The 14,761-nt window shown below is 39.5% G+C and overlaps 4 protein-coding genes across 4 annotated transcripts in view; 1 reads left to right on the forward strand and 3 right to left on the reverse strand.

Annotated features, from left to right (window-relative positions):
• pold4 (DNA polymerase delta 4, accessory subunit) overlaps positions 1 to 14,761 on the reverse strand; it is a 223,616-nt gene that overhangs the window by 35,633 nt on the left and 173,222 nt on the right. The window lies entirely within an intron of this gene.
• Positions 3,585 to 5,774, reverse strand: LOC133442829 (histone H2B-like). The gene is made up of 2 exons (XM_061720641.1): positions 5,767 to 5,774; positions 3,585 to 4,679 (listed from the first exon to the last, which is right to left on the reverse strand). Exons 1-2 carry the CDS (start codon positions 5,772 to 5,774, stop codon positions 4,295 to 4,297), a joined length of 393 nt encoding a protein of 130 aa, XP_061576625.1. The 3' UTR covers positions 3,585 to 4,294.
• Positions 5,992 to 13,676, reverse strand: LOC133447886 (histone H3-like). The gene is made up of 2 exons (XM_061726509.1): positions 13,343 to 13,676; positions 5,992 to 6,445 (listed from the first exon to the last, which is right to left on the reverse strand). The coding sequence occupies exons 1-2, from the start codon at positions 13,674 to 13,676 to the stop codon at positions 6,123 to 6,125; spliced, it is 657 nt and encodes a 218-aa protein (XP_061582493.1). The 3' UTR covers positions 5,992 to 6,122.
• LOC133454181 (histone H1-like) lies at positions 9,718 to 10,381 on the forward strand. The gene has a single exon (XM_061733145.1). The coding sequence runs from the start codon at positions 9,718 to 9,720 to the stop codon at positions 10,330 to 10,332; it is 615 nt and encodes a 204-aa protein (XP_061589129.1). The 3' UTR covers positions 10,333 to 10,381.

The following is a 14,761-nucleotide window of genomic DNA, read 5'->3' on the forward strand; positions in this document are numbered from 1 at the left end:
GTAACATGTTCTTGTGTTGAGAGATGCATAACCGGTCTTAATCTCAAAGTTCTTCTCTCAAACTTCTTTTGTGTGTTGCTGAGAAATTACTAGATTTAATTAAGGTCAAAGGTGATCATAAATCATAGTAATTGGTAGGAGTGTAACTGTCTGTGACACAGAGTTCATTGTTCAGAGTTCCTTTTATAAAATTTTATTAAAAAAAAAACACAAACATATCCAAGTTCATGAAGTGTTTAAATTGATTAATAAGAGAGTTTAGGATATTTTATTTTGAAAGTGTGTGGTCACATCCCCTGGTCTGTCGTGAGGGTCAACTGAGGGATTAGGGGTCAATAGAAAAATGCGGGACCACAGGCAACGGAGGCAGGAAGGCGTGACACGTGATGGAAAAATTACACTGCGTTCAAGAGGCGCAAATGGTAATTGTGTTTTATTTTACATGTGTTTTTTTGTGGTTGTGTACAGATGCTTTGAGCAGAAAGTGGACACTTCATGGGTTTATTTGTTGACGTTGGGTCAGTGTTTAGTAACAATGGACTCTCTGCTTTTTTTTGTAGTTTTCACAGTGCTCTATGATTTTGCCAATGGAGGAGAAGGAGAATAAAATAATTAAAATCAAGACATCAGTTTGAATCGTGGCCTTTGTTGAACCGGTGTAGCTACACTTCCGCTGCTCCTGATTGGTGGGCGGCTGCTCCGCAGCGAGGCCCCGCGCCCAGGATCGAGCAAACGCTGCCCGCGACAACAAGAAGACCCGCATCATCCCCCGTCACCTGCAGCTGGCTGTCCGCAACGACGAGGAGCTCAACAAGCTGCTGGGGGGGGTCACCATCGCTCAGGGCGGCGTGCTGCCCAACATCCAGGCGGTGCTGCTGCCCAAGAAGACCGAGAAGGCCGCCAAGGCCAAGTAAAGCTGCTGCTGAACCCGGAACACAACGGCTCTTTTAAGAGCCACACACTTCTCTTCAAGAGCTGTGATCCGTCTTTATACAATGTAAACGAAGTTTTGAGGAGAAAATTATTTATATATTGTAGCGTTCCTGCAACTAGACTCAATTGTGACTATTGTGTGTGAGTGAATAAGAACGGGAGCGGACTGTGTGAGGGTTGCTAGGAAATGTTTGGTTCTTTTTTTCGCTTAGTTGCTGTATGCTTTTGTCGTGGTTTCTGCCGACTAACAGATTCACTTTAATAAAGAAGCTGCTGCTTGTACATGGACTGTCTTTACTGCTTTTATTGATATACTTAGCGTTCTGACGATACACAATCTGTCATTACTGGTTTGGTAACTCAAAGGTGATCCCTGCTGCTCTAAAATCATTATGGAAAGTAAGATGGAAGCAATTCCATAGTGAGAAATGTTTATTCACTTATCCATAAATTAGATCTCATTGTATCATTTTAATTTGCTCAACGTTTTTTCTGTGTTCTTTATAAGAATAGTTTTACTGCTTCAAACCTTGTTTGTGTAAATGCTAAAATCTTATTATAATGGATAATCAGAGGCGTCTGAGACAGGCAGTTGCCGGGCGGCCCTTTTTGTTTTATTGGGCACAAATACTTATTCATGACAGTCAAAGCTGGCAAACTTCCTCATGCACCCCCTGGTCTGCCCCCAACATGCCACACCACACCAGCCTGACTGGACCTGTGATTAGGGGGCTGTCTCAGAAAATTTGAATATTGTGATAGAGTTCTTTATTTTCTGTAATGCAATTAAAAAAACAAAAATGTCATACATTCTGGATTCATTACAAATCAACTGAAATATTGCAAGCCTTTTATTATATTATATATTATAATATTGCTGATTATGGCATACAGTTTAAGATTAAGATTCCCAGAATATTCTAATTTTTTGAGATAGGATATTTCAGTTTTCTTAAGCTGTAAGCCATGATTTTTTTTGTTTTTGTTTTTTGTAATTGCATTACAGAAAATCACAATATTCTAGTTTTCTGAGACAGTCCTGTAGTTGATTGACAGAGCGATGTCTGCCACTTTCTTCTCGGTCGTTACATTATCATCGTTACGTCACACATCTTCACACTTAAGTGTGTGTTCTTGTTCTCACAATGTAATATAACATAAGATAGATAAATTATGAACATCTGCACAACATTGAAACAATAATCATAACCGTTACATTGTATTTTCAGACCAGTCAATTATGTATATAAACGTATTTATTTATTAACTATAAATGAGCAGTCTGGGCTCTACAAACCGGCTAATAGCTCTCTCTCCAGTCTTACGTGGTTGCTAGGCAACGAGTACTACCAGCTGATTCTGAACCGTTATGTTTTCTGAACCAGTAAAGTTTCCACCACACATTTAATTTGAACTTTCTTTTATGTCGTATTAATCTTCACAGTTTTCTACACAAACATCAACTTTACACTCAAGTGCGTACTCTTCTTCTCTGGAGTATTAACGCCAGACTTCTGTTGTCCCTGAACGCACCGTGTAGCGACTGCTGGTGAGACTTACACATGGTACTGCCACATAACTACATTATTCACCAAATAAACCAACCTCTTACCTTAACAGAAAACACTATCTAACTATCACATGAACTGGACCTGAGCTGTACTAAATAAAGTATAAATTAAACATGTAAATAATATAAATGTAGATATATCATCCTACTGATGACTCTGTGTGCCACAAATACAACATAAAATCTAATCTCTACCAAAATGATCACATTAAAATCTAATCTCTACCAAAATGATCACATTAACAAATCAATTACGGTACGTATCTATCTTAACTTATGTATTTGTTATACCCTGTAAAGGGGTATAAAAACAGTGCGTTTCCACCTTTAACGGGAAGTGCAGGCACGACCGATCAAAACCCGATCAGTGAGCAAAACAACGATTAAACATTCTTTACAAAGCCTGTAAAGCCCAGCCAGTCAGTACAATCTTATTTTGATATTATTCGTTTATTTGTTATATTTGGTTCATGTCTAGTGGATGGAAAAGTTATATTAATGCATTACATATGTTATACCCCTAAAAAAGGGGGTGTGAAACAGACACACAGACACGATGCTCCTTAATCAGCGTCCAGTTCTGGATTGCTTTTTCCCAAACCTATATTTCTTAAACATCAAAACACACCACACACACACACACACACACACACACACACACACACACACACACACACACACACACACACACAGATCTTCACACTCAAATGTGTGTTCTTGTTCTCATCCTGTATTCCCAAAAATAGTGTAGTGAACGCGCCCCCTGCTGGTGAATCTGCCCCTGTAAAGTGAATTTCCCCTCTGGGGGATAATACAATGAAATTGATTGATTAATTGATTGATTGATTGATTGAATTGATGATTGATTGAGAGTTAGACACTGCATCACCACCTTGGTCAAACAATAAACAAACCTTTTCCTATCAGACAACACACATATTTTCAACACAATCACGAGCTTAACTTAATGCAAGTAATATTAAACATATACATAATAATAATGTGGGTATATTACAGAATCAGAATTACAATCAGAAAGACGTTTATGCCAAGTACAGACAACACAAGGAATTTGTTGTGGTGATTGTGCAAAAGAACAAATAATGTTAAAATAAAAAAAATTTACATGTTGGTTTTAAAGTGCCGGAGTAGTGATTCTGTACAAAGGTGACCTAGGACGTGCATTAATGTGACGTAGAGTGGGGTGGCGGGTCCGGGAATTAGAATTATATTAAAAGAAAAAAAAACATGTTGCCATGTAAATGAAGCACTTTTGATAAAACGCCACCAGAAAATAAAAAAAAAATAAGAATGCTTGAAAATGACATTCACTTTCTCATAAATATCGCTCACTGGTTGTATGCTTGATGAGTCAAGCGCGTTGGTGTCAGATCAGGATATTTGAGTTTAGTCAAGCAGTCAACAATATGTCATTGAAGTTGAAACTTCTTAAAATTTATAGAAATTACTCAATGCTGTTGTGAAAACAAAACCATCGGACAATTTTTGAAGATAAACAGATGAATGAATTTTACTGTGATATTGATACAATTGCTTAATTAAAATAATTCAGCTAAACCATGTCAGAAGCTATTTGTGCTTTAACAATATTGAATGAAAAAATGATTCAGTCACACATTAACCTTTGTGGATTTATAATTTTAAAGTTTATTCTTAAACCCAGACTAATGAATATTTACTATTCATGTTAAATGGCTGAAGGAAGTTTCATGCTCTCCAGATCGGGTGTGTGGCTCTGAAAAGAGCCGTTGGTTTGTATTGGGTCTGTGTCTACTTGGAGCTGGTGTACTTGGTGACGGCCTTGGTTCCCTCGGACACGGCGTGCTTGGCCAGCTCCCCGGGCAGCAGGAGGCGCACGGCGGTCTGGATCTCCCTGGAGGTGATGGTGGAGCGTTTGTTGTAGTGAGCCAGACGAGACGCTTCAGAGGCGATGCGCTCAAAGATGTCGTTGACGAACGAGTTCATGATGCCCATGGCCTTGGAGGAGATGCCGGTGTCGGGGTGGACCTGCTTCAGCACCTTGTACACGTAGATGGCGTAGCTCTCCTTCCTGCTCTTTCTCCTCTTCTTGCCGCCTTTCCCGGCGGTCTTGGTCACGGCTTTCTTGGAGCCCTTCTTGGGCGCGGACTTGGCGGGTTCAGGCCAGCCCCCGGGTCTGGCAGTCAGAAGGCGCGCCGATTTTTTCCAGTGGCCAACCGCGGTACTGCAACCAAAAATCCCATGCGGCCCAGAAAGCTTTTTTCCCATAGACCGCAATAGTAAAAGAGAAGCCTCTAAAACTGTTCACAGGACACCTCCAGCTGTAATCCCCAGCAATTACTAATCTTTGTATTCTATATTTTTAAGTCATGGACTTTATATCCGTCAAAAATGTTTTATAACGGCCAGAAAAGTAAAAGAAAAGTCTCTTTCTGGGCGTGACGTCACGGCTGACGTCACAGCCGTGTCCGTGCATTCCACGGATGTTTTATATTAATATATATTATATAATTATATTATATTAATACATTAATAATATATGTAATGCTATACATGTAATAATATACATTAATTAATATATTATATTAATACATATTATATTAATATTCGCGGCATTGCCCCGGGGCATGATGGGAGGCCCCAGAGCATCATGGGAGGTGACTCAACTGCGCATGCTCTATGGGCCGCTGTATGCGGAAGTAAACCCGGAAGTCAGAGATTTTTTCGGCGGATGCGCTGGCTGAGCAGAATGCATTGAAATGAATGGGCGGCCATTTTTGACGTCCGATCCAGTTATTATTATAGATCCATGGTTCAGGCATGTTTCCTTCTCCAGAAACGAATGAAGTGCTTCGGTCAGAGAGGCTGACTTAATTCCCTCCACATGCAAAATAGCAGCGCAGTCTCCCGTCTGTGATTGGTCCAGTGGCTCTGACGTCACAGATTGAAGTTGTCTTCATTTAAACTGGTGGGCGGCTCTCAGTAGAGAGACAGAAGAGCGGGAAACTGTCGAAATGCGCCGTTTGTTTAGCAAATGCATCTATAAATACAATCTTTGTATTATGATTTTCAGAAGGTTGTGAAAAAGTGGCAAATTAATCCGTGGAGTTTAAGTCTCATTTGTCCTGCAGAGCTCGTTAATATGACCAGGCTCAACGAGCAGCAAAAAAGGACAGTTTCATTGTTTAACTGTCCTTTATTACATTTAACTGAATAAAGCCGTTTAAAACCACCTGCACTGGAAAAGGCAACATTTAAAACACTGTAGCATCTCCACATTATGAATCTTTGTAAACAAGCAGATACAAGTAGGTAAACCTTCGTGGACCAACAGAATAGTCACAACTCTTGTCGATCGTGAATCGCTTTAATTTAATCAATAGATGCAGAGACAATGAAAATGAAACCATTTGGATGCTTATCTTTCAACATACCCGAGTGATTTAAGAGGTAGACTTGATCAAGTCTGATAGAAATGTTTGTCCTGGTTGTTTCCTGGGATCGAATAAATTAATCAAGACAACTTTTATCCAAAATCATGTGCGTATAAATGTTGGTAATATGCTCTGAGATCAGGTTGGTGGCCCTGAAAAGGACCGTTGTTTGGTTGACAGTTGGTTTAACCCCCGAATCCGTACAGGGTGCGTCCCTGTCTCTTGAGCGCGTACACCACATCCATGGCGGTCACCGTCTTCCTCTTTGCGTGCTCGGTGTAGGTGACGGCATCACGGATCACGTTCTCCAGGAAGACCTTCAGCACACCGCGGGTCTCCTCGTAGATCAGACCGGAGATACGCTTCACCCCGCCGCGGCGAGCCAGACGGCGGATGGCGGGTTTGGTGATTCCCTGGATGTTATCACGGAGGACTTTACGGTGACGCTTAGCGCCTCCTTTACCGAGACCCTTTCCTCCTTTTCCTCGTCCGCTCATGTTGAATATGAAGTTAGTCAACAACTGAGCTGGAACTACGTTGACCACGTTATTTAGATCCTTTGAGAGGACGTGTTTGAAGACAGGGGCGGGCCTAATATTCTTCTACTCATTAAAGGATGCTGATACCAGATCGTTCAGTGTTATAGCGCCACCTACTGGGACACAATAGTTAGTAACTTCATGTATTTTTAAATCCTGATATGGCTGCGTTCAACAAATATAATTTTTGTTTATTCGTTATTATCTGGTACATTTAACGTTTGGAGTGGTCATTCAAATGAAGAAATACATTACTTTTATTAAGTTTCAAGCGTTTCATTTCGAAAATCTATATCAATTTCCCATGAAGGAATAATTTATAGGAGGTATCATCAAGCTTTTGTCTTCTGGGTCTACTAAGTTAAAACCACCCAGGACTCCCAACCTGAACACCTGAATTTGAAACTGACCAATCATGTGGAATGAACTATGGCAATACAGAAATCATGCAACAAAAGTATGAAATTGAAAATATGTAGAGATAAAACAAGAACTTTCACTGTACGAAAAATAAAGAAAATTTAAAAAAAATTAACAATCCTATGCATCTAGGGGAACATCAAGTAATTTTATACATTACTTGATCAATTGTATTTCTACCATTACTTTTGAGCAGTGTTAAAAGTTGGCCCAAATGTTTGTTATAAAAATAAAATATAATACCTCGATGGAAACTGAAAGAGTATTTATTTTTTTTGTCTATGTAGCAGTCCACTGTTAAGTTTCCGCTGGTGGATGTATTGATAATCTTCTGGAAACATTGAAAATATTATTTAAAAATCAGTAAAACAGTTGCTCATTCTCCATTCAACTGGATAATGAGCCCAACGTCGGTTGCGCCAGTAACGAGTCCCAGATGAAACCGCATGTCATTGTGTGCTTCTCTGTAATTGCTTATTATAAATTTAGACAGAATAAAATAAAATAGCATTTTAATACCAAAAATTGACTCGAAAGACAACAAAAGTAATAATTCATTAACAAAACATGTATTTTGTGAGTATCACATTTATCTTAAACTAAATTTAAATCTACTGAAACATAATAATTGTGTGTGTACTGATTACATACTCCGGTTATATGATTAAGGTGGAAACCTTTTTCTTAATCAATTTACTTTTTTAAACATTTATTTTAAGAGTTAAAGCCAAAGTTTTGTTTGGTTGATGTTGGTGTGGTATGGCAGCCAGCCAGGTGGTCTGGTCTGGTCAGAAGTTTGGACAATTCTCTATCTGCTATTACGAAAGACTTTGTGGGACCTCATTTACTTCATTATTTCCCTCATCTTACATAGCCACGCAAGGTGTCTTACTTCTGTTAAACAATATTATTTAGGAAGCATTTCCACGTCTTTCTGTGTATCCAAAGACAGAGGACCTGTTCTTCTTTTAGCTAACATCGGTAATATTTAATTCTTTGGTGTATTTGCAGTACCAACTTAAAGATTGTAAGTAAATTAATTATTCGATATAAGAATAATTATATTCTTTATATAGACCACGTCAGAAGCTATTTGTGAATTAAATATTCACAAATATTGAATATTTAATTCAATATTAGATTGGTTCTCTATTACCAATAGTAATATTGAATTACTATTGGTAATTTGTACCAATAGTACAAATTAAAACAACAATAAACAATAAACAACAATTACATCAATAATAATATCTCTCCCATGTCAATGTGGCAATTGTTTTTTATAGATAATAATAAGAATTGTAGATAATATAAATATAGGATGAGAACTTTCATTACCCTTATATAGAATTGATCATTTTTAATAGTCTACGTTTATTCATAACCACCTATATTATGTTTATTGTGATTCTATTAGCCTATTGATTTTAAATGAAAATATTTAGTGAAAGTATTGTTATTAGCGTATTTTTAAATATTGAGATTTTTATATAATACTGTGATTTTTTTAATTATATTGTTATTGTTATAATGTCATTTGTATTGGTCCAAATAAGTTCAGTTGGCAGTTAACACTGGGACCAGTAAAAGCCACTGACGATCAGCCGACTCACATTTCTGTTTTTATTTAATATTTCAGAATAAAGGATTTTCTAAAATATGTCACCCTATGGGTCAGCTTGCACTCTGTGGGCGTAACAAAGCCATGCTGCTATTTTCTAAATGAGGGCTCGTTACCAGGCCGGGAACCTTGTTCTCATATTATGTTGGAGACATTCAGACAGACCATCCTATTCCTGAATCCCCTCTTTTGGTTGAGTGTGGTATTATTTATACATATTATTTATCCTGCAAACATCTCAGACCTTTTAGCTCTCCGCACCACCTGAACCCTTCACAGTCTCAGGTGACCTAGTGAAAGGCTGGTGGGGGGGACACGCACATCCATGCTATCAGAGCAGGAGACCCACGGTTGTTGAAGACGTTGCCTGCTTCTATACATTGCTTTAACACAATTGAATTTCTTACAAAGTAGCAAACATAAGACATTTATTTCAACAGCCTTGGGCTGGTCTTATGTTGTGTTCTTGTGTGTTTTTTATGTTTCATGCTTGTTTGGACATTTGGATTTATGAATTGAATAATGACCTGCGTATGAAATGTTTTAAAATGAGCTTCATGTCAAAAAGCTCTTGATATGTTTAACTTCAACATCCATAAGTGCAAGTTCAGGATTTTGAAGTTAAGAAGTTGCAAAAAACAACTGAACCACATTGTAGTTCAGCAGAAACCTGACAGGAAGTCACCGCCACAAGAGCCTCCTCCATCAGTGTGTTTGCTGCTGCCACATTATCTTCACTTTAACGAAACATTAAGGTCAACTGATGTTTGTTGTTCTTTTTGTTCGTCGAGCAAACATATAATTCAGCTAGAAATGTGTTTTTCTCGGAAAGTTTGTGTATTTTAAAGCATTTTAGGAGAGAAAGAAGAGGGGAAAGTTGCTGATCGGCCCCGAGCTCCGCGGCGACTCCACGAAGTTTTAAACCCCCACAAACAAACTGCGGAGAACATCGGACTTCCAGAGTATCTGGACACGAAGAGAAACTAGTCCGCTGTCAGCTTCTCCTCTGTCAGCCTGAAACGACGCTCCAACACTGATTTTTGACCCGTTAAAGGACGAGGAGAAAACACAAGTGTGACTCCGCCGACTGCACACGGGAGCGGCGCTGCGGGTTGAGTCTCCACGGTTCTCATGGTGTGTTTAAGTTCCGTCGGAGCTCCGGCTTCTCATCATTAGCAGTGACTCTCGCAGCAGCTCGACATGGCAGAAGTAGCTCCAGCCCCGGCTCCGGCCAAAGCCGCCAAGAAGAAGGTGTCCAAGCCGAAGAAGGCCGGCCCCAGCGCGGCAGAGCTCATCGTGAAGGCCGTGGCCGCGTCCAAGGAGCGCAGCGGCGTGTCCGCCGCCGCCGTCAAGAAAGCTCTGGCCGCCGGAGGATACGACGTGGACAAGAACAAAGCCCGCGTCAACACCGCCATCAAGAGCCTGGTGACCAAGGGGACCCTGGTCCAGACCAAGGGGACCGGGGCCTCCGGCTCCTTCAAGATGAGCAAGAACACTGACACGAAGGCCAAAGCTCCCGTGAACAAAGCGGCTCCTAAAGCCAAGAAGCCCGCCGCCAAGAAACCCGCAGCAGCGAAGAAGGTGAAGAGCGCAGCAGCCAAGAAACCAGCAGCGGCCAAGAAGAGCCCCAAGAAGGTGAAGAAGCCCGCAGCGCTCAAGAAGACGGCCAAGAGCCCCAAGAAGGTCGCCAAGAGCCCCAAGAAGGTCGCCAAGAGCCCCAAGAAGGTGCTGAAGAAGGCCCCCAAAGCCAACAAGTCCCCCGCCAAGAAGGTGGCCAAGCCCAAAGCCAAGAAGGCAGCACCCAAGAAGAAGTGAAGCATCACTGCTGGACAAAATTAAAAAGGCTCTTTTAAGAGCCATCACCTCATCCTGAGAGTTCTTTTCCTATCTATTTGTTTTTTTACACCAATACATTTCCCAATTGCCCTCAATGTATCAAATGTACATTCAAAGGAACATTACTGTATTTTATTTTACACAAAAGTAAAATTACAGTTTCAAAGAATTTACAAGAACCAGGTTTCAACCACTTTCTCTTTTACTCTTTTTTTTTTTTTTTTTACTCCACTATACATTTCAGAGTATCTTAATCAATAATTCACTCATGGGCTTCAGAATTTATTAATGTGGTTTATAAACCCATTTACTATCGTAATTACATTCAAGCCGCCTGGATTTACTTTGATTTTATGGCTGTAGAATTGCCAAATGTGCAAAGAATCAGTGTTCCTGACCATTCCTTTCCCAAGATAACTTCAACTTTCAATATCTGGCAGTTATTCAATATTACTGTGTGTTATAACTGTTTAACAGATAAGGACACTTTTTGCAGTATCTTAGTATTTAAAGAGTATTAGTATTTTAAGAGCCACCACATCTTCCTTAAAAGGTAAATTGTGTCACATAAGAAATATTGTTTTCTTATAAGAAAATATTGTGGTACTCATGCAACTGCAAATTTGTTATTCATTACATTTTTATAAGTTCAAGTCAGTTATGTATCCTGTCAGTTGTCATTTGGTTTGCAACGCTGATATTTCCTGTTTTTTTCTCAATTACAGTTCAATAAATAAAGTCATCAAATAAACAAATCTAATCTAACTCTCAAACAAGCCTCACACATCATTTAGTACTACATACAATGTGTTTTCTTTTTGGTTAACCAATTCATTGAGCACTTTGTATCAAATTTAGTCATTTTCTACTGATGAAATATTTTGATTGAAAAAAAATAATTTCTAGAACAACTTGTATTTAACCCAAATGTCAGAGTACAGCAATGGAAACCTACTGGATTAGTACATGATGTCTGTAGAGGGGGGAAAACAAAAACGTTTGGTATGGCAGTGGAATAAAAATATAAACATGAAAATGTGTTTTTCACTATTGTTCTTGCTCCAATAATTATTATTATCATTATTATTAATAAATTCCACTAAACTCACATGTACATAGTTATTTTTGTCATGTGAATTGTACACAATGTAAAACTTGAAAATATGTATTTTTTCCCATAAATATATATGTAGAATATATATAAATATTTGTCTCAGTGATGAAGCCATGGAGACAAAAGACAAAGTAAGCAGTAAATCTGTGGGACCATTTGTGGGTCAGGAGAGAAAAAGCAACAGAAGTGGTTCCAGTAAATGAACATCATTTATGACTGGATGATGCTACATAACAGCTGCCTTCAAACACCAAGCTTCAACTATGTGAAATGCTGACTCCATTCCCAGTGAAGGCCTGACCAGAAGGATCCCTGAAAGATCTGGCAACTAAGAACAAGCTTAAATAGAGATAAAATACTTTATTATGGAATTATACAACGTGTGCACTAAATAACATCATTGTTGGTATTTGGTGGGATAAAATAAAGGACTGACAGATGGAAGTACAAAAAAAACCTGATACTAGAACATATTAGATGTTGACTATTAATTATTAGTGCAAGAGGAGGAAAACTATTAATTGAGGGAATCGTGTTCTGCTTTGTGACAATTAATGTAGCAACTTTTACAGTAATGCGATTCATGGAAGCAGCTCTTTCTGTCGTATACAGTTAAATAAATGACACAAATCTACCTTATTTACTCATTAATCCCTGGATTATGTGAAACCTGGATTTTTCTCGATTTTTGCAGACTGCTTTAAAGGTTGTAAGTTATTAGTGATGAACATATGAAGCAGCAAGCCGCGACTTCATCACGGCTTGCTGCCGAGAGACAACGGGAACGCTGATCAGGAAGTACCACAACTTGACCACCAGAGGGCAGCGTTTACCAGCGAGTGCTACAGCTCTTCATATCCTTACCTGCTTCAGCTGGCGCGGTCTCCAGCCTTCTGCAGAGCAGCTCTGCAGGGAGCCTTTGATTTGAGTACCAACCTTCAACTGAGTGAACATTTTAATGGTTGATAAGCCTAACTATTAAGCAACAGAGGTTTTGAGTGAAATGCTAAATATTCCTGCTTTATATTATTATGAATGTTCTTTGGGTTTTGACTTAAGAGTTCAAATGCGTTACCAAATGAGTGCATAGGAAGTTTATAAGAGTTATTTCTTAATTACAGTTCAAGTCATACATTTGAAACAGTCCATCAGTGTCTTAATATCTTGAGCACTTTGAATCAAATTTAGTCATTTTATACTTGAAAAATGTTTTGATAAAAAAAACAGTTTCTAGAACAACTTTTATTTAACCCAAATGTCAAAGTACAGCAGCACAGCAATGGAAACCTACTGGATTAGTACCTGATGTGTGTAGGGAAAAAAAACAAAACGTTTTGGTATGACAGTGGTATAAAAACAGATAAATATAAACATGAAAATATGTTTTTCACTATTGTTCATCCTCCAATTATTAATAAATTCCACTAAACTGAAATTAATGTACAATTTTCATGATTGTGATAGTTATCTTTTTTCATGTGAAATTTACAGAATCCACAATTTGAAAATGTCTTATGTTACATAAATATGTGAAATAAAGGGCTGAAAGATGGAAGATGCAGGGAATGTAGGTTAGATAAGTAGAAAGAAAACTATACACTAGGGTATTTTTAAGATCTTACACTGCTCACATCAGGTGTAATTAATTATAATGGCGGAAGAGCTGAACTATTAATTGAGGGAATCATGTTGTGCTTTGCGACAATGTAGCAACTATTAATGAGATTGCTGGAAGCAGCTCTTTAGTGTTGATGTTGGTGGCTCTTAAAAGAGCCGTTGTGGTTCCAGGGGAGACGGTCTAAGCTCTCTCCCCGCGGATGCGGCGGGCCAGCTGGATGTCTTTGGGCATGATGGTGACCCTCTTGGCGTGGATGGCGCACAGATTGGTGTCCTCGAACAGCCCCACCAGGTAAGCCTCGCTGGCCTCCTGCAGGGCCATGACGGCGGAGCTCTGGAAGCGCAGGTCGGTCTTGAAGTCCTGAGCGATTTCTCTCACCAGCCGCTGGAAGGGCAGCTTGCGGATCAGCAGCTCCGTGGACTTCTGGTAGCGGCGGATCTCCCTCAGAGCCACGGTACCGGGCCTGTAGCGGTGAGGCTTCTTCACTCCGCCGGTGGCCGGGGCGCTCTTCCGGGCGGCCTTGGTGGCCAGCTGCTTCCTGGGGGCTTTGCCTCCGGTGGACTTACGAGCGGTCTGCTTGGTTCTGGCCATGGCAACTGATTCTGGATCAGGACGATAATGCTGGGAGAAGCGAGACTCGCTGCTCTTAAAGTGTGTGACTCGGTGACGCGGTCCAGACCTCCGCTCCTGATTGGTGGATTCTGCTCTGCAGCCCCGCCCCCCCCGGGAGCGAGCTCGCGCCTCAATGTGCGCCGTTTATTGGATAGAATCTTTTCAAATCTCCCGCCTAGTCCGGAGCCCCGCCCCCTGCCGTCTCTCTGTCCCGGTTGTGTAAGTTAGTTAATTTATTTATCTATTTTATTTATTAGTTTATTTACTCCAATCACTAGAAACCAACCCCCAGTAGCTGGGTAGTTATAGTGTGTATACTGGTAAGGAAAAAAGATTGTGTACTTTTTTGGAGGACGTGTTAGAGGACAGGGACGGGTATTCTCCGCCTTAATGGATGTTGTATGTGTGTGTTAGCGACTACTGAAATATCGGTAGTAATATATTTTATCATTTCCTTTTCCAGTTCCGATTTTTCCAGTTCCGATTTCAAAAAGAGCAATTATGTATTTCCACATTAGATTAACAGACAGACTTTTGGATTTGAACAGGTCACTTCTAAGTTTCTGAAACAACACCAGTGAACACATTTTCCTTTATAGAGAAAGTAAATAATTTCATAAACATGCTATGTATATATTTTTTATATTTAATTACCTCTGAAAATAAGTTATTAATTACAGAGCCTCATTTCAACCAACAGACAAGCGATGAACTGGTTAGTGCTATAATCCAAAATGTTAAAATGTTTCTTTTTTTAAATAATCTGCACTCAGTCATCTCGCATCTCTAGACGTACTTATTTGTCGTTTCTTCTATTTAGACAATTTAGTTTCCAGTAAATGCAGATTGCAGAAATTGCATATGCTGCACAACTTTTTGTGCTTTAAATTTTGTGTCGTTGTATCATATATATAGTGGATTGATCTTTAGTGGTCTTACTGTCATTTAGCAGACGCTTTTATCCAAAGCGACTTATGTGAGAGAACAAGCACAAAAACACATAGTAATTATTATCTGGTAATCGTGTCTCTCAGAGAAGTGTGTGGCTCTTAAAAGAGCCGTTG

This window comes from Cololabis saira, chromosome 1 (genome assembly GCF_033807715.1).
Source record: "Cololabis saira isolate AMF1-May2022 chromosome 1, fColSai1.1, whole genome shotgun sequence".
Taxonomy (NCBI): Eukaryota; Metazoa; Chordata; class Actinopteri; order Beloniformes; family Belonidae; genus Cololabis; species Cololabis saira.